The sequence below is a fragment of the Dermochelys coriacea genome, chromosome 1 (genome assembly GCF_009764565.3).
Source record: "Dermochelys coriacea isolate rDerCor1 chromosome 1, rDerCor1.pri.v4, whole genome shotgun sequence".
Classification (NCBI taxonomy): domain Eukaryota; kingdom Metazoa; phylum Chordata; order Testudines; family Dermochelyidae; genus Dermochelys; species Dermochelys coriacea.
Window position 1 is genome coordinate 39,360,773 of NC_050068.2, and position 21,302 is coordinate 39,382,074.

General features: G+C 43.0%; 1 protein-coding gene across 34 annotated transcripts in view; it reads left to right on the top strand.

Moving 5' to 3' along the window:
- Positions 1-21,302, top strand: part of ZMYM2 (zinc finger MYM-type containing 2) — a 190,509-nt gene that overhangs the window by 116,548 nt on the left and 52,659 nt on the right. Inside the window, exon 13 of one of the 34 annotated variants that reach the window (XM_043504264.1) lies at positions 7,958-8,376. The exons of the other annotated variants lie outside the window; for them this stretch is intronic. Within the exon in view, the coding sequence (XP_043360199.1) occupies positions 7,958-7,977 (20 nt within the window). The 3' untranslated portion in view covers positions 7,978-8,376. Of the gene's footprint in view, positions 1-7,957; positions 8,377-21,302 lie in introns of those variants that run through there. 34 annotated transcript variants of the gene reach the window in all.

Here is a 21,302-nt window from a genome sequence, read left to right on the forward strand (position 1 = left end):
TGGCCTTCTTGGCAACAAGGGCACACTATAACCCGTAGGTCCTTGTCCACTGTAACCCCTAGATCCTTTTCTGCAGAACTGGTGCCTAGCCATTCGGTCCCTAGTCTGTAGCGGTGCATGAGATTCTTCTGTCCTAAGTGCAGGACTCTGCACTTGTCCTTGTTGAACCTCATCAGATTTCTTTTGGCCCAATCCTCTAATTTGTCTAGGTCCCTCTGTATCCTATCCCCACCATCCAGCATATCTAGCTCTCCTCCCAGTTTAGTGTCATCTGCAAACTTGCTGAGGGTGCAATCCACACCATCCTCCAGATAGATATTGAACAAAACGGGCCCAAGGACCAACCCTTGGGGCACTCCACTTGATACCGGCTGTCAACTAGACATGGAGCCATTGATCACTACCCGTTGAGCCCGACAATCTAGCCAACTTTCTATCCACCTTATAGTCCATTCATCCAGCCAATACTTCTTTAACTTGCTGGCAAGAATACTGTGGGATACAGTGTCAAAAGCTCTGTTAAAGTCAAGGAACAACACGTCCACTGCTTTCCCCTCATCCACAGAGCCAGTTATCTCGTCATAGAAGGCAATTAGATTAGTCAAGCATGACTTGCCCTTGGTGAATCCATGTTGACTGTTCCTGATCACTTTCCTCTCCTCTAAGTGCTTCAGAATTGATTCCTTGAGGACCTGCTCCATGATTTTTCCAGGGACTGAGGTGACGCTGAGTGGCCTGTAGTTCCCAGGATCCTCCTTCTTCCCTTTTTTAAAGGTGGGCACTACATTAGCCTTTCTCTAGTTGTCCGGGACTTCCCCCGATCGCCATGAGTTTTCAAAGATAATGGCCAATGGCTCTACAATCACATCCGCCAACTCCTTTAGCACTCTCGGATGTAGCGCAACTGGGCCCATGGACTTTTCTAAATAGTCCCGAACCACTTCTTTCTCCACAGAGGGCTGGTCACCTCCTCCCCATGCTGTGCTACCCAGTGTAGCAATCTGGGAGCTGACCTTGTTCATGAAGACAGGGGCAAAAAAAGCATTGAATACATTAGCTTTTCCCACATCCTCTGTCACTACGTTGCCTTATCCCTTTCAGTAAGGGACCCACACTTTCCTTGACCACCTTCTTGTTGCTAACATACCTGGAGAAACCCTTCTTGTTACTCTTAACGTCCCTTGCTAGCTGCAAGTCCAGGTGTGATTTGGCCTTCCTGATTTCACTCCTGCATTCCCGAGCAATATTTTTATACTCTTCCCTGGTCATTTGTCCAATCTTCCACTTCTTGTAAGCTTCTTTTTTGTGTTTAAGATCAGCAAGGATTTCACTGTGAAGCCAAGCTGGTCGCCTGCCATATTTACTATTCTTTCTACACATTGGGATGGTTTGTCCCTGTAACCTCAATAAGGATTCTTTAAAGTACAGCAGCTCGCCTGGACTCCTTTCCCTGTTATGTTATTCTCCCAGGGGATCCTGCTCATCAGTTCCTTGAGGGAGTCAAAGTCTGCTTTTCCAGGGTCCGTATTCTGCTGCTCTCCTTTCTTCCCTGTGTCAGGATCCTGAACTCGACCATCTCATGGTCTCTGCCTCCCAGGTTCCCATCCACTTTTGCTTCCCCTACTAATTCTTCCCAGTTTTTGAGCAGCACGGCAAGAAGAGCTCTGCCCCTAGTTGGTTCCTCCAGCACTTGCACAAGGAAATTGTCCCCTACACTTTCCAAAATCTTCCTGGATTGTCTGTGCACCGACGTATTGCTCTCCCAGCAGATATCCGGGTGATTGAAGTCTCCCATGAGAACCAGGGCCTGCGATCTAGTAACTTTCGTGAGTTGCCGGACGAAAGCCTCGTCCACCTCATCCCCTTGGTCCGGTGGTCTATAGCAGACTCCCACCACGACATCACCCTTGTTGCTCGCACTTCTAAACTTAATTCAGACACACTCAGGTTTTTCTGCAGTTTCATACTTCAGCTCTGAGCAGTCATACTGCTCCCTTACATACAATGCAACTCCCCCACCTTTTCTGCCCTGCCTGTCCTTCCTGAACAGTTTATATCCATCCATGACAGTACTCCTGTCATGTGAGTTATCCCACCAATGCTGTTGTTCCAATCGCATCATAATTCTTTGACTGTGCCAGGACTTCCAGTTCTCCCTGCTTGTTTCCCAGGCTTCTTGTATTTGTGTATAGGCCCTTGAGATAACTCGCTGATCATCCCCCTTTCTCAGTATGAGGCAGGAGCCCTCCCCTCTCGTGCGCTCCTGCTCGTGCTTCCTCCCCGTATCCCACTTCCCCACTTACCTCAGGGCTTTGGTCTCCTTCCCCCGGTGACCCTAGTTTAAAGCCCTCCTCACTAGGTTAGCCAGCCTGCTGGCGAAGATGCTCTTCCGTCTCTTCGTTAGGTGGAGCCCGTCTCTGCCTAGCACTCCTCCTTTTTGGAACACAATCCCGTAGTCAAAGAATTCAAAGCCTTCTCTCTGACACCTCTCTGGGTAGCCATTCGTTAACTTCCACGATTCGACGGTCTTTACCATGCCTTTTCCTTCCACGAGGAGGATGGACGAGAACACCTTTTGCACCTTTATCCTTGTTCCCAGAGCCACGTAGTCTGCAGTGATCTGCTCAAGGTCATTCTTGGCAGTATCATTGGTGCCCATGTGGAGAAGCAGGAAGGGGTAGCGATCCGAGGGCTTGATGAGTCTTGGCAGTGTCTCTGTCACATCGTGAATCCTAGCTCCTGGCAAGCAGCAAACTTCTCGGTTTTCCCGGTCAGGGCGGCAGATACTTAACTCAGCCCCCCTGAGGAGAGAGTCCCCGAGCACCACCGCCTACCTCCTTCTCTTGGGAGCAGTGGTCGTGCAACCCACAACCCTAAGACAGTGCATCTCATGCCTTCCAATCGGCGTAGTCTTCTTCTGTTCCCTTCCCTCAGATGTATCATCTAGTCCACTCTTCGCATTAGTACCTGTGGAGAGAACATGAAAACGGTTACTTACCTGTATCTGCTTTGCTGGTACATGGACGCTCCCCTTTCTTCTTCTGGAGGTCACATGCTGCCAAATTTCTTCACCGTCATCCTGTCCCCGCAGTGCAGCCTGTTTTGCAAAACATGTTTTGATAAACTTTTTTCTTATATATCACACACATTTAAGGTATTGTAGTTTTATTTAATAATCATTTAAAAAATTTAAATGCTGTTTTTGTGCTTTTTTTAGTTGAATTTGAATTTCCTTCCAAATAAAGATTGACACAAATCATAAGTAAAAAATTAATAATCAATTAGTGAATGCTAAATAATTCACCATTATCTAACATAAGAAATATATAAAAATTAAGCATCTGAATAAAAATAAGTTAAGATGCATAATTGTTACGCTATATTCTATATATATTTAATCTTTCTGGTTAGCAAAAAGAAGCACCAAATTTAGTGCAAATCAACGTTTTAATAGTTGTCAACCAGTGAAAATCAACCTTTCTTTAGAATAGCTAAGTAGTACAAATGAAAAATTACTTTATATTAAGGTTTTCTGAATTAAATCATGATTACAATTGGTAACTTAAATTTAGTTTAAATCTATCCACTCTGTTGTTCAGACTTCTGAAAGAAGGTAGCTGAGGTAATATCTTTGACTGGACCAATTTCTATTGGCAGAAGGCATAAGCTATTGAACTTCAGAGAGCTCTTCCTTTTCTTCCCTATGAAGTTTGAAATCTTGTACCTCTTCCATCAACAGAAGTTGATCCACTACAAGGTATTACCTCACCTACCTTATCTCTCTCATCTCCTGGGACCAGCCCTGCAAAGAAAAAAAAAGTCACCAGGAAATCATTTTTACACATAAATAGATTATGAAAGTCCCTTTCAAGCTATAGTTTGCTGTCTTGATAGGTATTCATTATCATTCAGTGGTGGATGGCACTGCCCCGGGGAGCTGACCCAGAATCTGTCCACTGGTTGCTCGCTTGAGGATGTTCAGTTTATAACTGATCACTTCACCTGTGCAGTCAATCATTTTAGTTTCACAATCAGCCTAAAGAAAACTCAAGTATAGTACCAGCCTATGCTGGGGAATGGACATGTCTACCCAATTAAGATCTGCAATGCTCCTCTCAAGTCTATGAAGAAGTTTTGCTACCTAGGGAGTCACAGAATGTCACAATTGATGAGATTACCCATTGGATAGCGAAGGGCATCTCTGCATTTGGAATGATGTCGCACCACCTATGGAACAATAGGGTATCAAAATAAATACTAAACTAAATGTCTGTCAGGAATTATGCTACAGTGGTTCTATATGGTTGTGAGACATAGACTAGATCATTAGGATTTAGAAGCATATTGGTCCTTTGATCCAGTGATCAGATTTAACCCTAATCTTGCAAACCCTGCCTAGAATTCTCTTCCTCCAAGTAGGGCAAACAGTAGGATTCAGATTACAGTTTGTATTAGAGCCCTTTTAATCTAAAATCTTCAAACCAAACCAAAAAAATCTTGCTGTTTCTTGTGCCATTTAATTCCTCATACTGGTACTAGTATTAATACATGAACTTTAATTACCATCTACTGGCCAACCTCAAGCAGTCCAGTTGGAGTATTTGGAGGACAAAGGTGATCCAGAAGTAGTGGTTCTGGGAGCAATTTCATCACCTTCCCCTGATGAGGCAGTTACCCCATCTTCATGGTCTCTGGCTGATGAATTCAGGCAATATCAGGAACTCCTCCTGCACAGGGTGGAGTCCAAGCTGAAGATACAACTTGAAGAAGATCAGGAGCTCCAGAATAGATTGTGAAGCATTTTACAGTACTCGGGCCCCAGTCGAGTGCCCGCCTGATCAATGAGGTCATCGTGGATCCAGCAAAAATGGTGTGGCACGCTCCTGCTGCTTGTGCTCCCACCCTAAAGAGGGCCAAGAAGCACTACTTTGTTCCATCCAAGGGGAGAGAGTTTCTATTCTTGTATCCACAGTCTAACTCCTTGGTGGTACAAGCAGCCACTGAGAGATCCAGGCTGCAATGCCCAAAAATGTTTCCCTCAAAAAAGGGTGCCAAATGGCTGAATCTCCTGGGAAGAAAGATCTCTTCCTCCATCTCTCTCCACTTCAGGATTTTGAATTTCAAGGCTCATCTAGCTAAATATGATCTTTAACAATTATATGAAATTTTTAGATTTTAAAGACCAGCTGCTTTAGGAAGATAGAGCCCACTTCCACTCCTTAATTGACAAGGGCAAATTTGGTGGCCAAGACTTCGCTCCAAGCTGCAGTATATGCTGCAGATGTTCTTGTGGTCAGAGGGATGGCTATGACCTTCCTGGTTATAATCCTCAGGTTTCCCAGGGGAGGTACAGAGCACCATTCAGAATCTGCCTTTAGATGCAGTTAATTTCTTCCAAGAGAAGACCGATGAACCTCTCCACTCCCTCAAGGACTCAAGAAAAAACTTTTCACTCTGGTCATTTATACCCTTACTTCTATGAGAGAGCATTGCAAGGATAGAGTGAGACAACCCGCTCAACCTTTTTACTACCAGCGCCCTCAGGAATCACCACATAAGTGACAGAGCATGCACAGGCCCAGACACACAAGTCCTGCGACATCCACTGCCTCACCTCATTCTAACTGTCAAAGAATTTATTTTGATGAGACTGTGTCTCTTTATTGATACCACATCATCCTCCCCTCTGTTTTTTGATGGCTGCCTTACCAAATTTGCCTGCAAGTGGAGGACCCTAGTAACCAACAGAAGGGTACTGGAAATGATTCATTGTGGCTGTCTGACTGTGTTTCTGTCAACTCCTACCCACAAACCTGCTTCCTATTTCCTTTTTAGGAACCAGTCTCATGAGGAAATTCTCTTTCAAGAAGTGGACTCCTTTCTCCCCTGGGGACCCACAGAAGAAGTTCCACCTCAACATCAGGGTGAAGGATTCTATCCCCCATACTTCTTAGTTCTCGGAAAGAATAGGAGATGCAGACCTATTCTAAGCCTGCACTGACTAAATGTATACATCCGAAAATTAAAATTCTGCATGATCACATTGGCATCAATAATTCACTCCCTGGAAGAAGGCACATGGTTGGTGGCTTTTGACATGAAAGACGCATACTTTGTGCAGCTTGAAAGCTGTTCTCTTTCACCAGTAGAAGTTGGTCCAATAAAACCCGCTTTATCTTGACATACTTTCACATAGACATTTGCCCACCCCACTGAAGATTCCTCAGGTTCCAATTTGGTCAAGACCATTACCAATTCTGGGTTCTTCCATTTGTATTAGCTACAGCGCGCAGAGTCTTTACTAAAGTTTTTTTCAGTGGTGGCAGCTTGGATGAGAAGGAACGAGTTCACCATCTTCCCATATCTCTATCACTGGCTCCTAATGAGCAGATCATATGAGGAAGTCTGGTTGTCAGCCTGATTCCTGTTCCACCTATGTCCTTCTCTAGAAGTTTGTGTCAGCTATGAGAAGTTCACGTTGACTCCTACGAGGGCCACAAACATCATAGAAATGACCTTGGATCGTACTGCAACAAGAGCCTTTCTATCTATTGAGAGAGTCCATTCCCTAGGTACTCTCATAAACCAAGTCACCTTCAGGCCCTGGACATCAGTCAGAACATGCCTGTCCCTCCTTGGCCTTGTGGCCTCATGCACACATGTGAAACCATTTTTCAGGCTTCATCTTTGTTGTCTGAAAACCTGGTTTCTGTCTGTGTACTCACCAGAGCGGGGCAACATCAATGCCAAAATGACAGCTCTGTTCAAGGTTCCAGATGCTTATGTCCAGTGGATAAAGTCGAAGAAAGTTTGAGTGGGGATCCCTTTCCTCACACTGACACCGAAGACAACCATTGTTACTGATGCCTCCCTCTCAGGTTGGGGAGTTCATATAGATGATCATACCCCTAGGTAGTCCAAAATGCATATCAATTTACTAGAACTAAGAGCTGTGCATTGGGCCTGCAATTCCTTCTTTCCCATTCATCTGGTCCCAGCATATCCAAATAATGTTGGACAATGTGACAACTGTCTTCTACACAAACAGAGGGGAACGAGATCCCCCAGCCTCCATGTGTGGAGTCATTTAATCTCTGGGACTGGTCCACCAGCCATCAAATAATTCTTTCAGAAGCATATTTGCCATTTTTCTGTGGACCAGAAATGGGAGATTCATGATTCGGTTCCAGATGAGGTCTTCACCCAGTGGGGAATGTCATTGTGGGAACTTTTCACCTTTCAGATGGCTAGGAAGCTCCCTCTGTACTGCTCCAGAGTTGCTCTAGGCAAGGGCTCAAAGGGAGTTGCCCTTCTGCTACCATAGAGGGATCAACTCAGATATGTTACCTCCAATCCCATTACTACCATAGATTTTATGGAAAATTTGTCATGACAGAGCTTGAGTCTTCCTTATTGCGTCCAACTTGCCAAAACAGTTCTGGTTCACGGATATACTGAAACTCTCATCTTGTCCACCCATGAGAAGCTGTACATTTCTGGACCTTCTGACATAACACACAAACATCTTCAGGCACCCTAACCTGGAACTGTTACAACTCAGGGCTTGGTGTTCGGATGGGCATCGGTTGTAGTATGTTCACATTCCAGAACGGTGCAATCTATTCTCAATCAAAGTAGGAAAGATTCTACCAGCAGATGTTGTTCAGATAAATGGAAACGTTTTTCCTGTTGTGGTCAACAATAACTGGTATCTCCAGAATCTGCTGGGACCCCTTACATTCTGGCATATCTACTTATCCTTAAAACTTTGGGTCTTTCTTTAGGTTCCCTCTGGGTTCATTTGACAACAGTCAGAGTTCATTCTCCTGTTGACAACCACATTATCTTTTCTCATCCTGCAACAACTAGGTTTTTGAAGGGGCTTTTTCGATCCTTCACTGTTGGTGAAATTCTCATCCCAGTGGGACCTCATTTTTGTTGTTTGCTCTCTCACCAGACCTCCCTTCAAACCTTTAGCCTGATGTTCTGTGTCCCATCTTTCACTGAAAGTTGCATTCCTACTCGCCATAACATCATCCAGAAAAGTCAGTGAGTTGTGATTACTCATGGCAGACCCACACAAGCTACAAATTATCTCTCCTTTTGTCTCTACTCATGGCATCTACAACACTTGAAAGACAAAGGAAGCATCATTGGACTGGGGAGGGATTCTAGCTGAAAGATCCAGCCTGTAAGACTACAAGAGAACATGTGTTGAGAGAGACCGACCCTTTTGCTTTGTTGACTTGACTTGTTAAAATAGGTATTAGTTTGTATTTTACCTTTTATTTCTTTGTAACCAGTTCTCCTTTTATGCCTCATTACTTGTAATAATTTAAAATCTTTCTTTCTGTAGTTAATAAACTTGTTTTGTCTAAACCAGTGTATTTGGATTGAAGTGTTTGGGAAAATGATATGGACTTTCTATGAGCTTGTATTGGCAGAAGGAAAGAACTGGACAGTACAAGACTCACATTTCTGGGGTCAAGTTTGGGACTGGGGATTTGCTTGTCACTCTGCAATGTAATTCATAAGTGGCTAGCTAAGCACTCATGCAGTATAGTTGAGAGTAATTTACGTGCCAGAGGCTATGTGTGAACAGGCCAGGGGTGGTTGCTCTCACAGTGAAGCAATGTAAAAGGTTCCCCAGATGGGAGAATTGAGGGGACACAGCTGTTCAGTAGTCCAGATTGTATCTGGATAATGTTCTAGCATCCAACGTATATTATAAATACAGAGTGTGAATACCCAAGTAGAACGATCAGATCACTTCAGAAGTCCTGTTTGCTCCTTAAGAATAAAAAGGTCAATGTACCTTTTGGTGAAGTTAGGCGCAACTATTACTGTTCAATTGAGGGTATGTCTACGCTGCACTATAAACGTGGTTCTGTGGGACCTGGGCTTGTGGTTCTCAGTGTTTCCGAGCCCACGCTTGAGCGTTCACACTGCTTTTTAAACCTGGGTATACAATTGCTGGACCCAGGTTCACAGCCATGTTAATACTGCACTACTTGGATCTTCTGACGTGGGTCCACAGCTTGAGCTGCATCTACGTTGCAAAATGACAGGGCTTAGACCCAAGTTATAGTGGCACATGGGCTCTGACTCACCCCTCTCACAGGTTCCTGCGACCCAGGTCTTGAGTGCTTGCAAAACGGAATCTTATTTGTATGTGGACGGAAGCAGGGCTTGGGCTCAAACCTGAGTCAGAGCCCGGGCTTAATTTGCATTATAGACATACCCCAAGACGCAGCTGAATCCTTAGAGGGGGAATTCTTACTCAAGGAGTCCCTGGACAGGATGATTGTGGATAGGAGGCCATCCTTGAGAGATGATTGACTCTAAAGGATCTTTACTACAAACTTCTACAACTTCATTCTGTTCTCAAGCTATACTGGCCTGACTGATGAACTGGAAGACTGTTCAACCAACAGGTAGAAATTAAAATTAGTTCTTCCAAACGTATCTTTGAATGCCTCCTTTACAGCGGATGAATTCTGGGGCTCGTGCTGCTTGCTCGCGTCGGTGTCCAGTATATTGGGTGAGGAGACATTGTTGGCTTAATTTTGGAAGGTAGATGCACATACATAACAATTAAACTGCCTCTAAATATGCAAGCAAAAAACTGCACAGGGAAGTAAAAGTTAGAGCTGTCATGGAGGTGATGGATATGTACAAGATGCTACCTGCATTCCATAAGGCATCACAGAAGGAATTTAAGTAGTCTTTTTCAGAGAAGCAATCCTTTTATGACCATTGCTCATCTAGAGCACACAGGTGCAGCTGTGTTCCCAGCAGGGGCTGCTGGAACAGGGGGAACCGGGGAACAGACTAGTTTCCTGTACCAAACAACAAAACTCAGATACATTTCTTAGGAAGGTGGTGTCAGAAATTTGCTCATGCATGAGGGAAGGCTAACTCAAACACATGAGTAATTAAGAGTTTTGAGGGAGGATACTCAGTGGAACATAAGACGCTAAAAGACAAATTTGTTGTCCCTCAGAGTTGCAGGACAAGCATCCATAATCTAATCCAAGCCACTGTAAGGAGTGTGCAGCTGTCAGCTGCACAACTGGTTCAAATAAGATTTCTAAGGCAGGCTCAGGACATGCTATTATCTCTTCAGTTAGTGTGCTTCCCTAAGAGAAAGCTGTAGAGTTGCAGAGCCGCTCATATTCCAGCCTTAAGTACAAAGTGGAGGCCCCCACCTTAATGTGCCCACAACAAATAGGAGGAGTCACCCAAAAAGTATAAAATCAGCTTAACTTGTCAGTGTCAGACTGTTGCTGATAGTTCAGATTATTTCTACTGAGGTGGCATGCATCCATGGTACCATTAGAGCAATGCTAACAAGGGATGCATGCCTCCCATAGAGATAATCTGAATTACCAAATTACACAGGCAGACCAAGAGTCAAAAAAGGAACATAAACTGATGGTAACTTGGGGCAGTCCAACTTGTGCTAAATTATAGATATATCTGCACCGCGCGCACACGCTAGTCATAGTTGACAATGCTAAGGTGATGGTACGTATGATCAAAGTTGTCCATGCTACCTAATAAGGATAATAAACTGTTGAGCTGGGCCGAGGCCACATAAAATCAGTTTGAGTCCTGTATACCAAGGATAGGGCTTTCTTCGTTGGTGATATCATTGCAGGATTGGGAGCCAGCATTGTTGTCCAGGTAAACTGGTCAAGTCAGGACTCCAAACAGACTCAGTTTTTTTTTCTTAAGCAGAGAGATCCCATGACAGTGGTAGATCATCTTCTCTTCCAAACATCACCTTTGGTATAGCTGTACGTCTTTCCTGGGAATGACCATAAAAAGATTGCAGTGGAACAAGCTGTAATGATGCTGATTGGGCCCAAAGGGCATGGAGGCAATGGTTCTTGGACATAATCCCAATGCAGATCATCCTCCAGTAATCTGGTCCAATACAAGTCTTCTGACATGCGGAGTAGGGGGGTGGATCATCCACTAAATTTTAACATGCTGTGATTAACTGAGAGTTTGTGAGGGATGAACTGGTGCTCCCTTGGATAGTCACAAAGATATTGATACATTCCTAGCTTCCTGGAAGAAATTAAACTCATTGAAAGAGAAAATATGGAGAAAGTTCAGATACTGGTATTATGAAAGACTTCTAAGCAAAGTCAACAGAAGTTAAACACACGTTGGAATTTTTGCAAGGCTGCTTATCTGTGGGTTTCAAAGCAAGTGCTGTCAAGCAACATACTTCATCTATTATGCACTTGATCAGCTACAAAACGAACAAACAAACAAAAACTTGACTGGCTGTGCTAGCCATTGACATGATACCACATTCCTGAGGGCAGCATCTTTGTTGTTCACATTCTTTGGAGCCTTAGTTATTTTTTTAAGGCACTGAGATACCCATTCATGCTGCTGGGATAAGTCTCTCTGTACTTCCAAATCTTCTTCGACTAGGAGAGATTTGGAAATATATGCAGTATCCATGAAATGAGAATACCCAAACCTTCTACCTGGATAAGGTCGTCCTCAGACCTCTGTCCAAATCCCAAGCACTCCAGGGAAGTTGAACAGCGTGAATTGACCAGTAGAAGAGCCATGAAAATCTGTCTACCAGTGACTGGTGGAAATTAAAGTGACCTCATAGTGCATTGCCACTTTGCATTCCAGGGAAAAAAGCTTAAAAGCCTCAGTGACAAGGTGGGCATTGCAAAGGCTGAAGCAAGAGGAGCAGACCCAGTTTTGGGTATTCCTGTGTCCTCAATCAGATACGTGGCAACATTGAAGACAGAATGAGGAAATTTGCAGAAGGGTAACTTGGCCATAAGTACGTGTTCACTGAAGTGCCCTGAAAGGCAAGAAGCCTGGGAAACAAGCAGGGAGAACTGGAAGTCCTGGCACAGTCAAAGAATTATGATGCGATTGGAACAACAGAGACTTGGTGGGATAACTCACATGACAGGAGTACTGTCATGGATGGATATAAACTGTTCAGGAAGGACAGGCAGGACAGAAAAGGTGGGGGAGTTGCATTGTATGTAAGGGAGCAGTATGACTGCTCAGAGCTGAAGTATGAAACTGCAGAAAAACCTGAGTGTGTCTGAATTAAGTTTAGAAGTGCGAGCAACAAGGGTGATGTCGTGGTGGGAGTCTGCTATAGACTGAAACAGCTTAATGGGACTAAATTGGGGGGCCCAGATAATCTTCATCCAAGAATATTAAAGGAATTGGCACCTGAAATTGCAAGCCCATTAGCAAGAATTTTTAATGAATCTGTAAACTCAGGAATAGTACCGAATGATTGGAGAATTGCTAATATAGTTCCTATTTTTAAGAAAGGAAAAAAAAGTGATCCGGGTAACTACAGGCCAGTTAGTTTGACATCTGTAGTATGCAAGGTCCTGGAAAAAATTTTGAAGGAGAAATTAGTTAAGGACATTGAAGTCAATGGTAAATGGGACAAAATATAACGTGGTTTTACAAAAGGTAGATCGTGCCAAACCAACCTAATCTCCTTTTTTGAAAAAGTAACAGATTTTTTAGATAAAGGAAATGCAGTGGATCTCATTTACCTAGATTTCAGTAAGGCATTTGATACCGTGCCACATGGGGAATTATTAGTTAAATTGGAGAAGATGGGGATCAATATGAACATCAAAAGGTGGATAAGGAATTGGTTAAAGGGGAGACTGCAACGGGTCCTACTGAAAGGCGAACTGTCAGGCTGGAGGGAAGTTACCAGTGGAGTTCCTCAGGGATCGGTTTTGGGACCAATCTTATTTAATCTTTTTATTACTGACCTTGGCACAAAAAGTGGGAGTGTGCTAATAAAGTTTGCAGATGATACAAAGCTGGGAGGTATTGCCAATTCGGAGAAGGATCGGGATATTATACAGGAGGATCTGGATGACCTTGTAAACTGGAGTAATAATAATAGGATGAAATTTAATAGTGAGAAGTGTAAGGTTATTCATTTAGGGATTAATAACAAGAATTTTAGTTATAAGTTGGGGACGCATCAATTAGAAGTAACGGAAGAGAAGGACCTTGGAGTATTGGTTGATCATAGGATGACTATGAGCTGCCAATGTGATATGGCTGTGAAAAAAGCTAATGCGGTTTTGGGATGCATCAGGAGAGGCATTTCCAGGAGGGATAAGGAGGTTTTAGTACCGTTATACAAGGCACTGGTGAGACCTCACCTAGAATACTGTGTGCAGTTCTGGTCTCCCATGTTTAAAAAGGATGAATTCAAACTGGAGCAGGTACAGAGAAGGGCTACTAGGATGATCCGAGGAATGGAAAACTTGTCTTATGAAAGGAGACTTAAGGAGCTTGACTTGTTTAGCCTAACTAAAAGAAGGTTGAGGGGAGATATGATTGCTCTCTATAAATATATCAGAGGGATAAATATAGGAGAGGGAGAGGAATTATTTAAGCTCAGCACCAATGTGGACACAAGAACAAATGGGTATAAACTGGCCACCAGGAAGTTTAGACTTGAAATCAGCCGAAGGTTTTTAACCATCAGAGGAGTGAAGTTTTGGAATAGCCTTCCAAGGGAAGCAGTGGGGGCAAAAGATCTATCTGGTTTTAAGATTCTACTCGATAAGTTTATGGAGGAGATGGTATGATGGGATAATGGGATTTTGGTTAGTAATTGATCTTTAAATATTCAGGATAAATAGGCCAAATCCCTGAGATGGGATATTAGATGGATGGGATCTGAGTTACTATAGAAAATTCTTTCCTGGCTATCTGGCTGGTGAATCTTGCCCATATGCTCAGGGTTTAGCTGATTGCCATATTTGGGGTCGGGAAGGAATTTTCCTCCAGGGCAGATTGGAGAGGCCCTGGAGGTTTTTCGCCTTCCTCTGTAGCATGCGGCATGGTTGACTTGAGGGAGGCTTCTCTGCTCCGTGAAGTCTTTGAACCATGATTTGAGGACTTCAATAGCTCAGACATGGGTGAGGTTTTTCATAGGTGTGGGTGGGTGAGATTCTGTGGCCTGCGCTGTGCAGGAGGTCGGACTAGATGATCAGAATGGTCCCTTCTGACTTTAGTATCTATGAATCTATGAAACTGATGAGCAGGATCCCCTGGGAGAATAACATGATGGGGAAAGGAGTCCAGGCGAGCTACTGTATTTTAAAGAATCCTTATTGAGGTTACAGGGACAAACCATCCCGATGTGTAGAAAGAATAGTAAATATGGCAGGCGACCAGCTTGGCTTCACAGTGAAATCCTTGCTGATCTTAAACACAAAAAAGAAGCTTACAAGAAGTGGAAGATTGGACAAATGACCAGGGAAGAGTATAAAAATATTGCTCGGGAATGCAGGAGTGAAATCAGGAAGGCCAAATCACACCTGGACTTGCAGCTAGCAAGAGACGTTAAGAGTAACAAGAAGGGTTTCTCCAGGTATGTTAGCAACAAGAAGGTGGTCAAGGAAAGTGTGGGTCCCTTACTGAAAGGGATAAGGCAACGTAGTGACAGAGGATGTGGGAAAAGCTAATGTATTCAATGCTTTTTTTGCCCCTGTCTTCATGAACAAGGTCAGCTCCCAGATTGCTACACTGGGTAGCACAGCATGGGGAGGAGGTGACCAGCCCTCTGTGGAGAAAAGTGGTTCAGGACTATTTAGAAAAGCTGGATGAGCACAAGTCCATGGGCCCGGTTGCGCTGCATCCGAGAGTGCTAAAGGAGTTGGCGGATGTGATTGTAGAGCCATTGGCCATTATCTTTGAAAACTCATGGCGATCGGGGGAAGTCCCGGACAACTGGAAAAAGGCTAATGTAGTGCCCACCTTTAAAAAAGGGAAGAAGGAGGATCCTGGGAACTACAGGCCACTCAGCGTCACCTCAGTCCCTGGAAAAATCATGGAGCAAGTCCTCAAGGAATCAATTCTGAAGCACTTAGAGGAGAGGAAAGTGATCAGGAACAGTCAACATGGATTCACCAAGGGCAAGTCATGCTTGACTAATCTAATTGCCTTCTATGACGAGATAACTGGCTCTGTGGATGAGGGGAAAGCAGTGGACGTGTTGTTCCTTGACTTTAACAGAGCTTTTGACACTGTATCCCACAGTATTCTTGCCAGCAAGTTAAAGAAGTATTGGCTGGATGAATGGACTATAAGGTGGATAGAAAGTTGGCTAGATTGTCGGGCTCAACGGGTAGTGATCAATGGCTCCATGTCTAGTTGACAGCCGGTATCAAGTGGAGTGCCCCAAGGGTTGGTCCTTGGGCCCGTTTTGTTCAATATCTATCTGGAGGATGGTGTGGATTGCACCCTCAGCAAGTTTGCAGATGACACTAAACTGGGAGGAGAGCTAGATATGCTGGATGGTAGGGATAGGATACAGAGGGACCTAGACAAATTAGAGGATTGGGCCAAAAGAAATCTGATGAGGTTCAACAAGGACAAGTGCAGAGTCCTGCACTTAGGACGGAAGAATCCCATGCACCGCTACAGACTAGGGACCGAATGGCTAGGCAGCAGTTCTTAGAAAAGGACCTAGGGGTTACAGTGGACAAGACGCTGGATATGAGTCAACAGCGTGCCCTTGTTGCCAAGAAGGCCAGTGGCATTTTGGGATGTCTAAGTAGGGGCATTGCCAGCAGATCGAGGGATGTGATCGTTCCCCTCTATTCAACATTGGTGAGGCCTCATCTGGAGTACTGTGTCCAGTTTTGGGCCCCACACTACAAGAAGGACGTGGAAAAATGGGAAAGTGTCCAGCAGAGGGCAACAAAAATGATTAGGGGATTGGAACGCATGAGTTATGAGGAGAGGCTGAGGGAACTGGGATTGTTTAGTCTGTGTAAGAGAAGAATGAGGGGGGATTTGATAGCTGCTTTCAACTACCTGAAAGGGGGTTCCAAAGAGAATGGTTCTAGACTGTTCTCAGTAGTACCAGATGACAGAACAAGGAATAATGGACTCAAGTTGCGGTGGGGGAGGTTTAGGTTGGATATTAGGAAAAACTTTTTCACTAGGAGGGTCTGAAACCCTGGAATGCGTTTCCTAGGGAGGTGGTAGAATCTCCTTCCTTAGAAGTTTTTACGGTCAGGCTTGACAAACCCCTGGCTGGGATGATTTAGTTGGGGATTGATCCTGCTTTGAGCAGGGGGTTGGACTAGATGACCTCCTGAAGTCCCTTCCAACCCTGATATTCTATGATTCTATAAACACATCTAGTCATGAACAAATTGCTACAAGCTGTGACTCAGTAACTTCTTTCCTTATGGACTCACAGGCTGTGTCTAAAGAGCTAGTTAGAGCACAGTAAGCTGGGCAGTGAATGTGCAGCGTTCAAGACTGTCAGATGCTAACTGACTATGTCGATCGTGTTTTGCTGTGTGTCCATAGTTTCATAGTGCATGGCAACAGGATTCACATGGTCAATTAATGTGTGGCAGGCCTGGCTTGCTGCAAGCTAACTAACCATGTAGATAAGCCCAGAATCGGTATATAGTTAATGTTTTTCTTTTGGATATAGTACTCACTGCTATTAACATCACACGTTGCATATCTTAACCATCTAGAAGAAGGAAAGCTATATTCTTATCTGGGAATTTTCTTTTTAAGCAACTTCATGTCTGACCTATCCTAAAAGGAGAAAGCTGGATGAAGTTAAAATAGTTTAATTCTCTGAAGTTTCATTTGAAGGCTGTTTCAAATTAATAATGCTGTTAAGTTTAGAGTGTGTACTGCTTTGGTAGCTGTTGTCTCTGGGTAAGGTTTCTGAGCAAGGGATGTTTCCTCTCTCTTTCTAAGCTCTTTGTAGGGTCAAAGCATTTGACTGAGTTCAAGTTGCTAAGGAAGAAGAAGATACACACTTTTAAGATTCCTGAATATTAGGGGTCTAAGCATCAGAATACTCAAGAAATAATGCTTCACCGCTACTTCCCCCAAAATCACTCAGTATAAAAATTGTGCAAATAGGTACTGTCAAGGATCCTTCCCCACTCTGAACTCTAGGGTACAGATGTGAGGACCTGCATGAAAACCTCATAAGCTTACTTTTACAGCTTAGGTTAAAACTTCCCAAGGTACAAACTATTTTACCTTTTGCCCTTGGACTTTCGCTGCCACCACCAAACGTCTAACCGGGTTTATTATTGGGGCAGAGTCGTTTGGAAATGTCTTTCCCCCCAAAATCCTCACCAAAACCTTGCACCCCCCCTTCCTCGGGAAGGTTTGATTAAAATCTTCACCAATTTGCATAGTTGACCACAGACTGAAACTCTTGGATTTTAAGAACAATGAAAAAAACATTCAGTTTCTTACAAGAAGAATTTTAATAGAAGAAAAAGTAAAAAGAATCATCTCTGTAAAATCAGGATGGTAAATACCTTACAGGGTAATTAGATTCAAAACACAGAAAATCCCTCTAAGCAAAACTTTAAGTTACAAAAAGACACAGACAGGAATATCCATTCCATTCAGCACAGCTTATTTTCTCAGCCATTTAAAGAAATCATAATCTAACGCATATCTAGCTAGATTACTTACTAAGTTGTAAGACTCCATTCCTGTTCTGTCCCCGGGAAAAGCATCACACAGAGAGACCCAGACCCTTCCCCCCCCCCTCCACCTTTGAAAGTATTTTGTCTCCTCATTGGTCATTTTGGTCAGGTGCCAGCGAGGTTATCCTAGCTTCTTAACCTTTACAGGTGAAAGGGTTTTTCCTCTGGCCAGCAGGAATTTTAAAGGTGTTTACCCTTCCCTTTATATTGATGACAGGCACTTAATGTGATGTTTCTGTAACTGCTTCAAAAAAGTCCATTTTACTTTAACAATATTATGTTGGTTTTTCAGAGCAAACAATAGTATAAACATTCTCAGAAAACTAAGTGGCTTTGACACTGATTGCCTACTGGCTGCACATCCATTGAGTAACATACTGCAGTTTTAACACTTGTTTCTAACCATAAATCAGATTTAACTGTAAGATCATTCAGATTTTATATTTTCTAATATTCTAGACCCTGAAGTTTTAGTACAATGCATAAAAAATGTTTTGAATTGTGATTCTATAGACTCTTGTCTTTTATATAAGAAATCTTAGATTATATAAATTAAAATGAAAATACTGGAAAGACCTTAAATCTATGTATTTTAATTATCCTCAGGAGAGGGTGTTAACACTTTGTGGAAAATTCAGTGTCTCATTACAAAATGCTTGCAATCTTATTGATGCTGGAATAGTTTTGTCATTAACTTGGTTAAAAATATCACAGCTGAAATAAAATGATATAGCAAATGATTCTGCTTATGGGTTTTTTTTCCTTGTTTTGTTTTTTGTTTGACCACTAGATGGAGAACTGTACTGAGGAAAAGTTCGTATGCTGTCTTTTTTTTGTTTTTGTTTTTTTGAGTGCATGCTGTTGCTCATTGTTGACTATAAAATTATAACTTATAGGAATGAAGACAACTGCCTGGCTTATATACATTATTGCCTTGTCTTCTAGATCTCATTATTGTCAGACTTTAGAAAAAGTTCAAATTAAATTTTTTTTGCTTTTTGTTTCAATTAATTTTTCCTTGTTTGTATGTCCCATAGCCACCTTAAAAGGGATGTCAGTTTTTTTTAATGCCAATAATGTACCTTTTTAAAAGAATATAAATGCCGTGCAGAATCCTTGGTGATGTGCAGAAAACTGCTCCTGCAATGTTAAGGTTTACACTTTAATCACACAAATCAAGATGTTTAGCATTTTAATTTCTATAGCAATTTTAATTCTTTTGCTCTTTTATTGTTCGTTAAATGTCACAAAATATATATGTAATATAAAATGTAGTTATAGATAAAAGGCAGTTCCTGTGTGTATGGTGTTTGCCAAACAGTACATCATGTTTGTGTCTTGTTTATGTAATGAAAGACCCTATTGTAATTCTTTCTTAACTCTTTCCCTTTCTAAGTTGCTCTATGCTTCTGGACATTTTGCGTTGTAGCCTAGTGTCTTCCACAATTCTGTGGTGCATGGCACTGTTCCCTTTTCTGGTGTTATAGAGGCAGTTTAGCTTTGCAGAGTAGCTCCTATGCAGCAGTTAATCATGGTTTGTTTTGATACTGATTGATTCCTTTGCCAGTTTAAGGCAAATATGCACTAGCCAAATCCCAGTTTGAGACAGCAATTCCCCTTTACCCTTCCTTTGATGTGAATGGGAATACTCTGTTGGGGAAGAAGCATTTAAGTGGACAAGCATTTAAATAACTACAAAATGGAACAAGCAAAAAATACCCTCACAGAATACCAACAGTATATGCTTCGGTGTCATCCTTAGTGAAGGATATGATGATACGATCAAATAGGGATTTCTTGCCAAAAGGCACAACGCTCTTTGGAGCAATTTTGAGGCTTCCTCGGCCACTGTCAGAGCGTCCTTGGCCACTACATGCTTTGCAAGAGCTACAGTGTTCTGATTGGATGACCTAAAGGCTCTGAACGACAGGGACCATCCTAGCTTCACGTCAACCCTTAAAAATAACTTTAGCAACAACTTTTACCATAGACACCTTAATGGACACACTGAGATTCTCAGCTAGAGCTATGGCATCTAGTTCAACATCGAAGTGCACCACATATGGCTACACCCCATTATAAACATGTCCTGTGCTTTTCCAAGTTCACAGGATCTCTCTCCTACTTGTAGAGAAACTGGATAAGATAATGACAGACAGTGCTTCCAGATATGGTTATGCAGGGGATTGCTTATAGGTAATGTCCTGAGGTCATCCTCCTTCAATCAATTCCTGTTGGTTTTACTGGGGTGTGTAGGATCTATACCAGTGGTTCTCAACCGGTGGCCCAGTTGTTACACAGTTGCGGCCCATGTGACATCCTCAGGGCCATACAGGTAGTGTACGTATATTGTGTGGCTGCAGCCCACATAACACAGAGAGAGCTGCATATTTGGCCCACGATGGAAAATAGATTGAGAATCACTAATCTATACAGTAGAAGCCTGGGATCCATGAGGAAATCGCATTGATATTCCTCTCCTAGTCAATACTAGCCAGTTCCATCAGAATTTGCAGAGAAGGAAGAGATTGAGCCAGTTCTGACTGGCGTATTGTTGTCCTCTCCAGATGAAGCAGTTGCTCCTTCATAAGCCCGTTCACCTGTCAACCACAAACTGTACCCGTTGTTGCAGAGGGTGGCCTCGAAGAGGTCAAAGACACATAACGGGCTATTGGACATCCTCCAGCCCTCTGGCCCTTCGAGGGTGGCCCTTCTAGTTAGTCAAGCCAACCTGGAACCTACCAGATTGGTGTGGCAGCCCATGCCTCTTGTGTCCCTACATGAAAAATAGCTGACATAAGGTATTTCATACTAGCTAAAAGGGCTGAGTTCTTATTCACCCATCTGGCGCCCAACTCCTTAGTAGTGCAAGTAGCTACAGAAAGATCCAGGGTACAATACTCCATGACTACACAAACTGATAAGTCGCTAAATGCCCCAGCCTTTTGGATAGGAAAGTATTCTCATGGGCTAGTCTCCAATTCAGAGTTGCTAACTACCAGACATAGTTAGCAAAATATGATTTCTTTAATTACACCAAATTTACAGAGTTTAAAAACAAACTTGGGCAGGAAGACTGGGCCCAGTTCCAAGCCTTCATTGAAAAAGGTCTGCAAGTGGCCAGAACATCACTTCAAGAGGCAGTTGACACATCTGATATTACCTCTAGAGCCATTGCTCTAGCTATAGTCATGAGGCGTATGTCATGGTCACAATCTTTGGGATTCCCCTGAGAGGTCCAGAATACCATCTAGGATCTTCCCTTTGAGTCTAACCTTTTTAATGCAAAGACTTGATTGCATACTCTAAAACACTCCAAAACAACCTTACATTCCTTAGGCATTTACACCTCTGTCCTGAAGAGGAAACATCATAAGCAACCCTATAGACCCAGACCACCACCTTAATTATTCTATCATCAGTGCTTATATGAACTCCTATGTAAGAGGCAAAGGATTCACAGTCCCACATATATGGCTTCCTGTGCTTTTACAACCACTGCACAACTTCAGCCACCACCCATGAGGTCACAATCACTCAAGATTTCTCAGCTCAGACAGGCTTGCCAGATCTGTGGTCAGACTAGTCTTTCCTAAGTCTCTCTTGCTCAAAGCCCTAACTACTCATCCCTCTGAATGGTTATGACACCGTTTTTTAATCAAAACATGCTGCTTGGTCGGTATCACGTTTTCAGACAAGTCTTGGTATTAGCTGCTCTATCATTGCAGGAATCACAGGGCATATTCCATGATGACAAGGTGGTTCAAAGGAGCC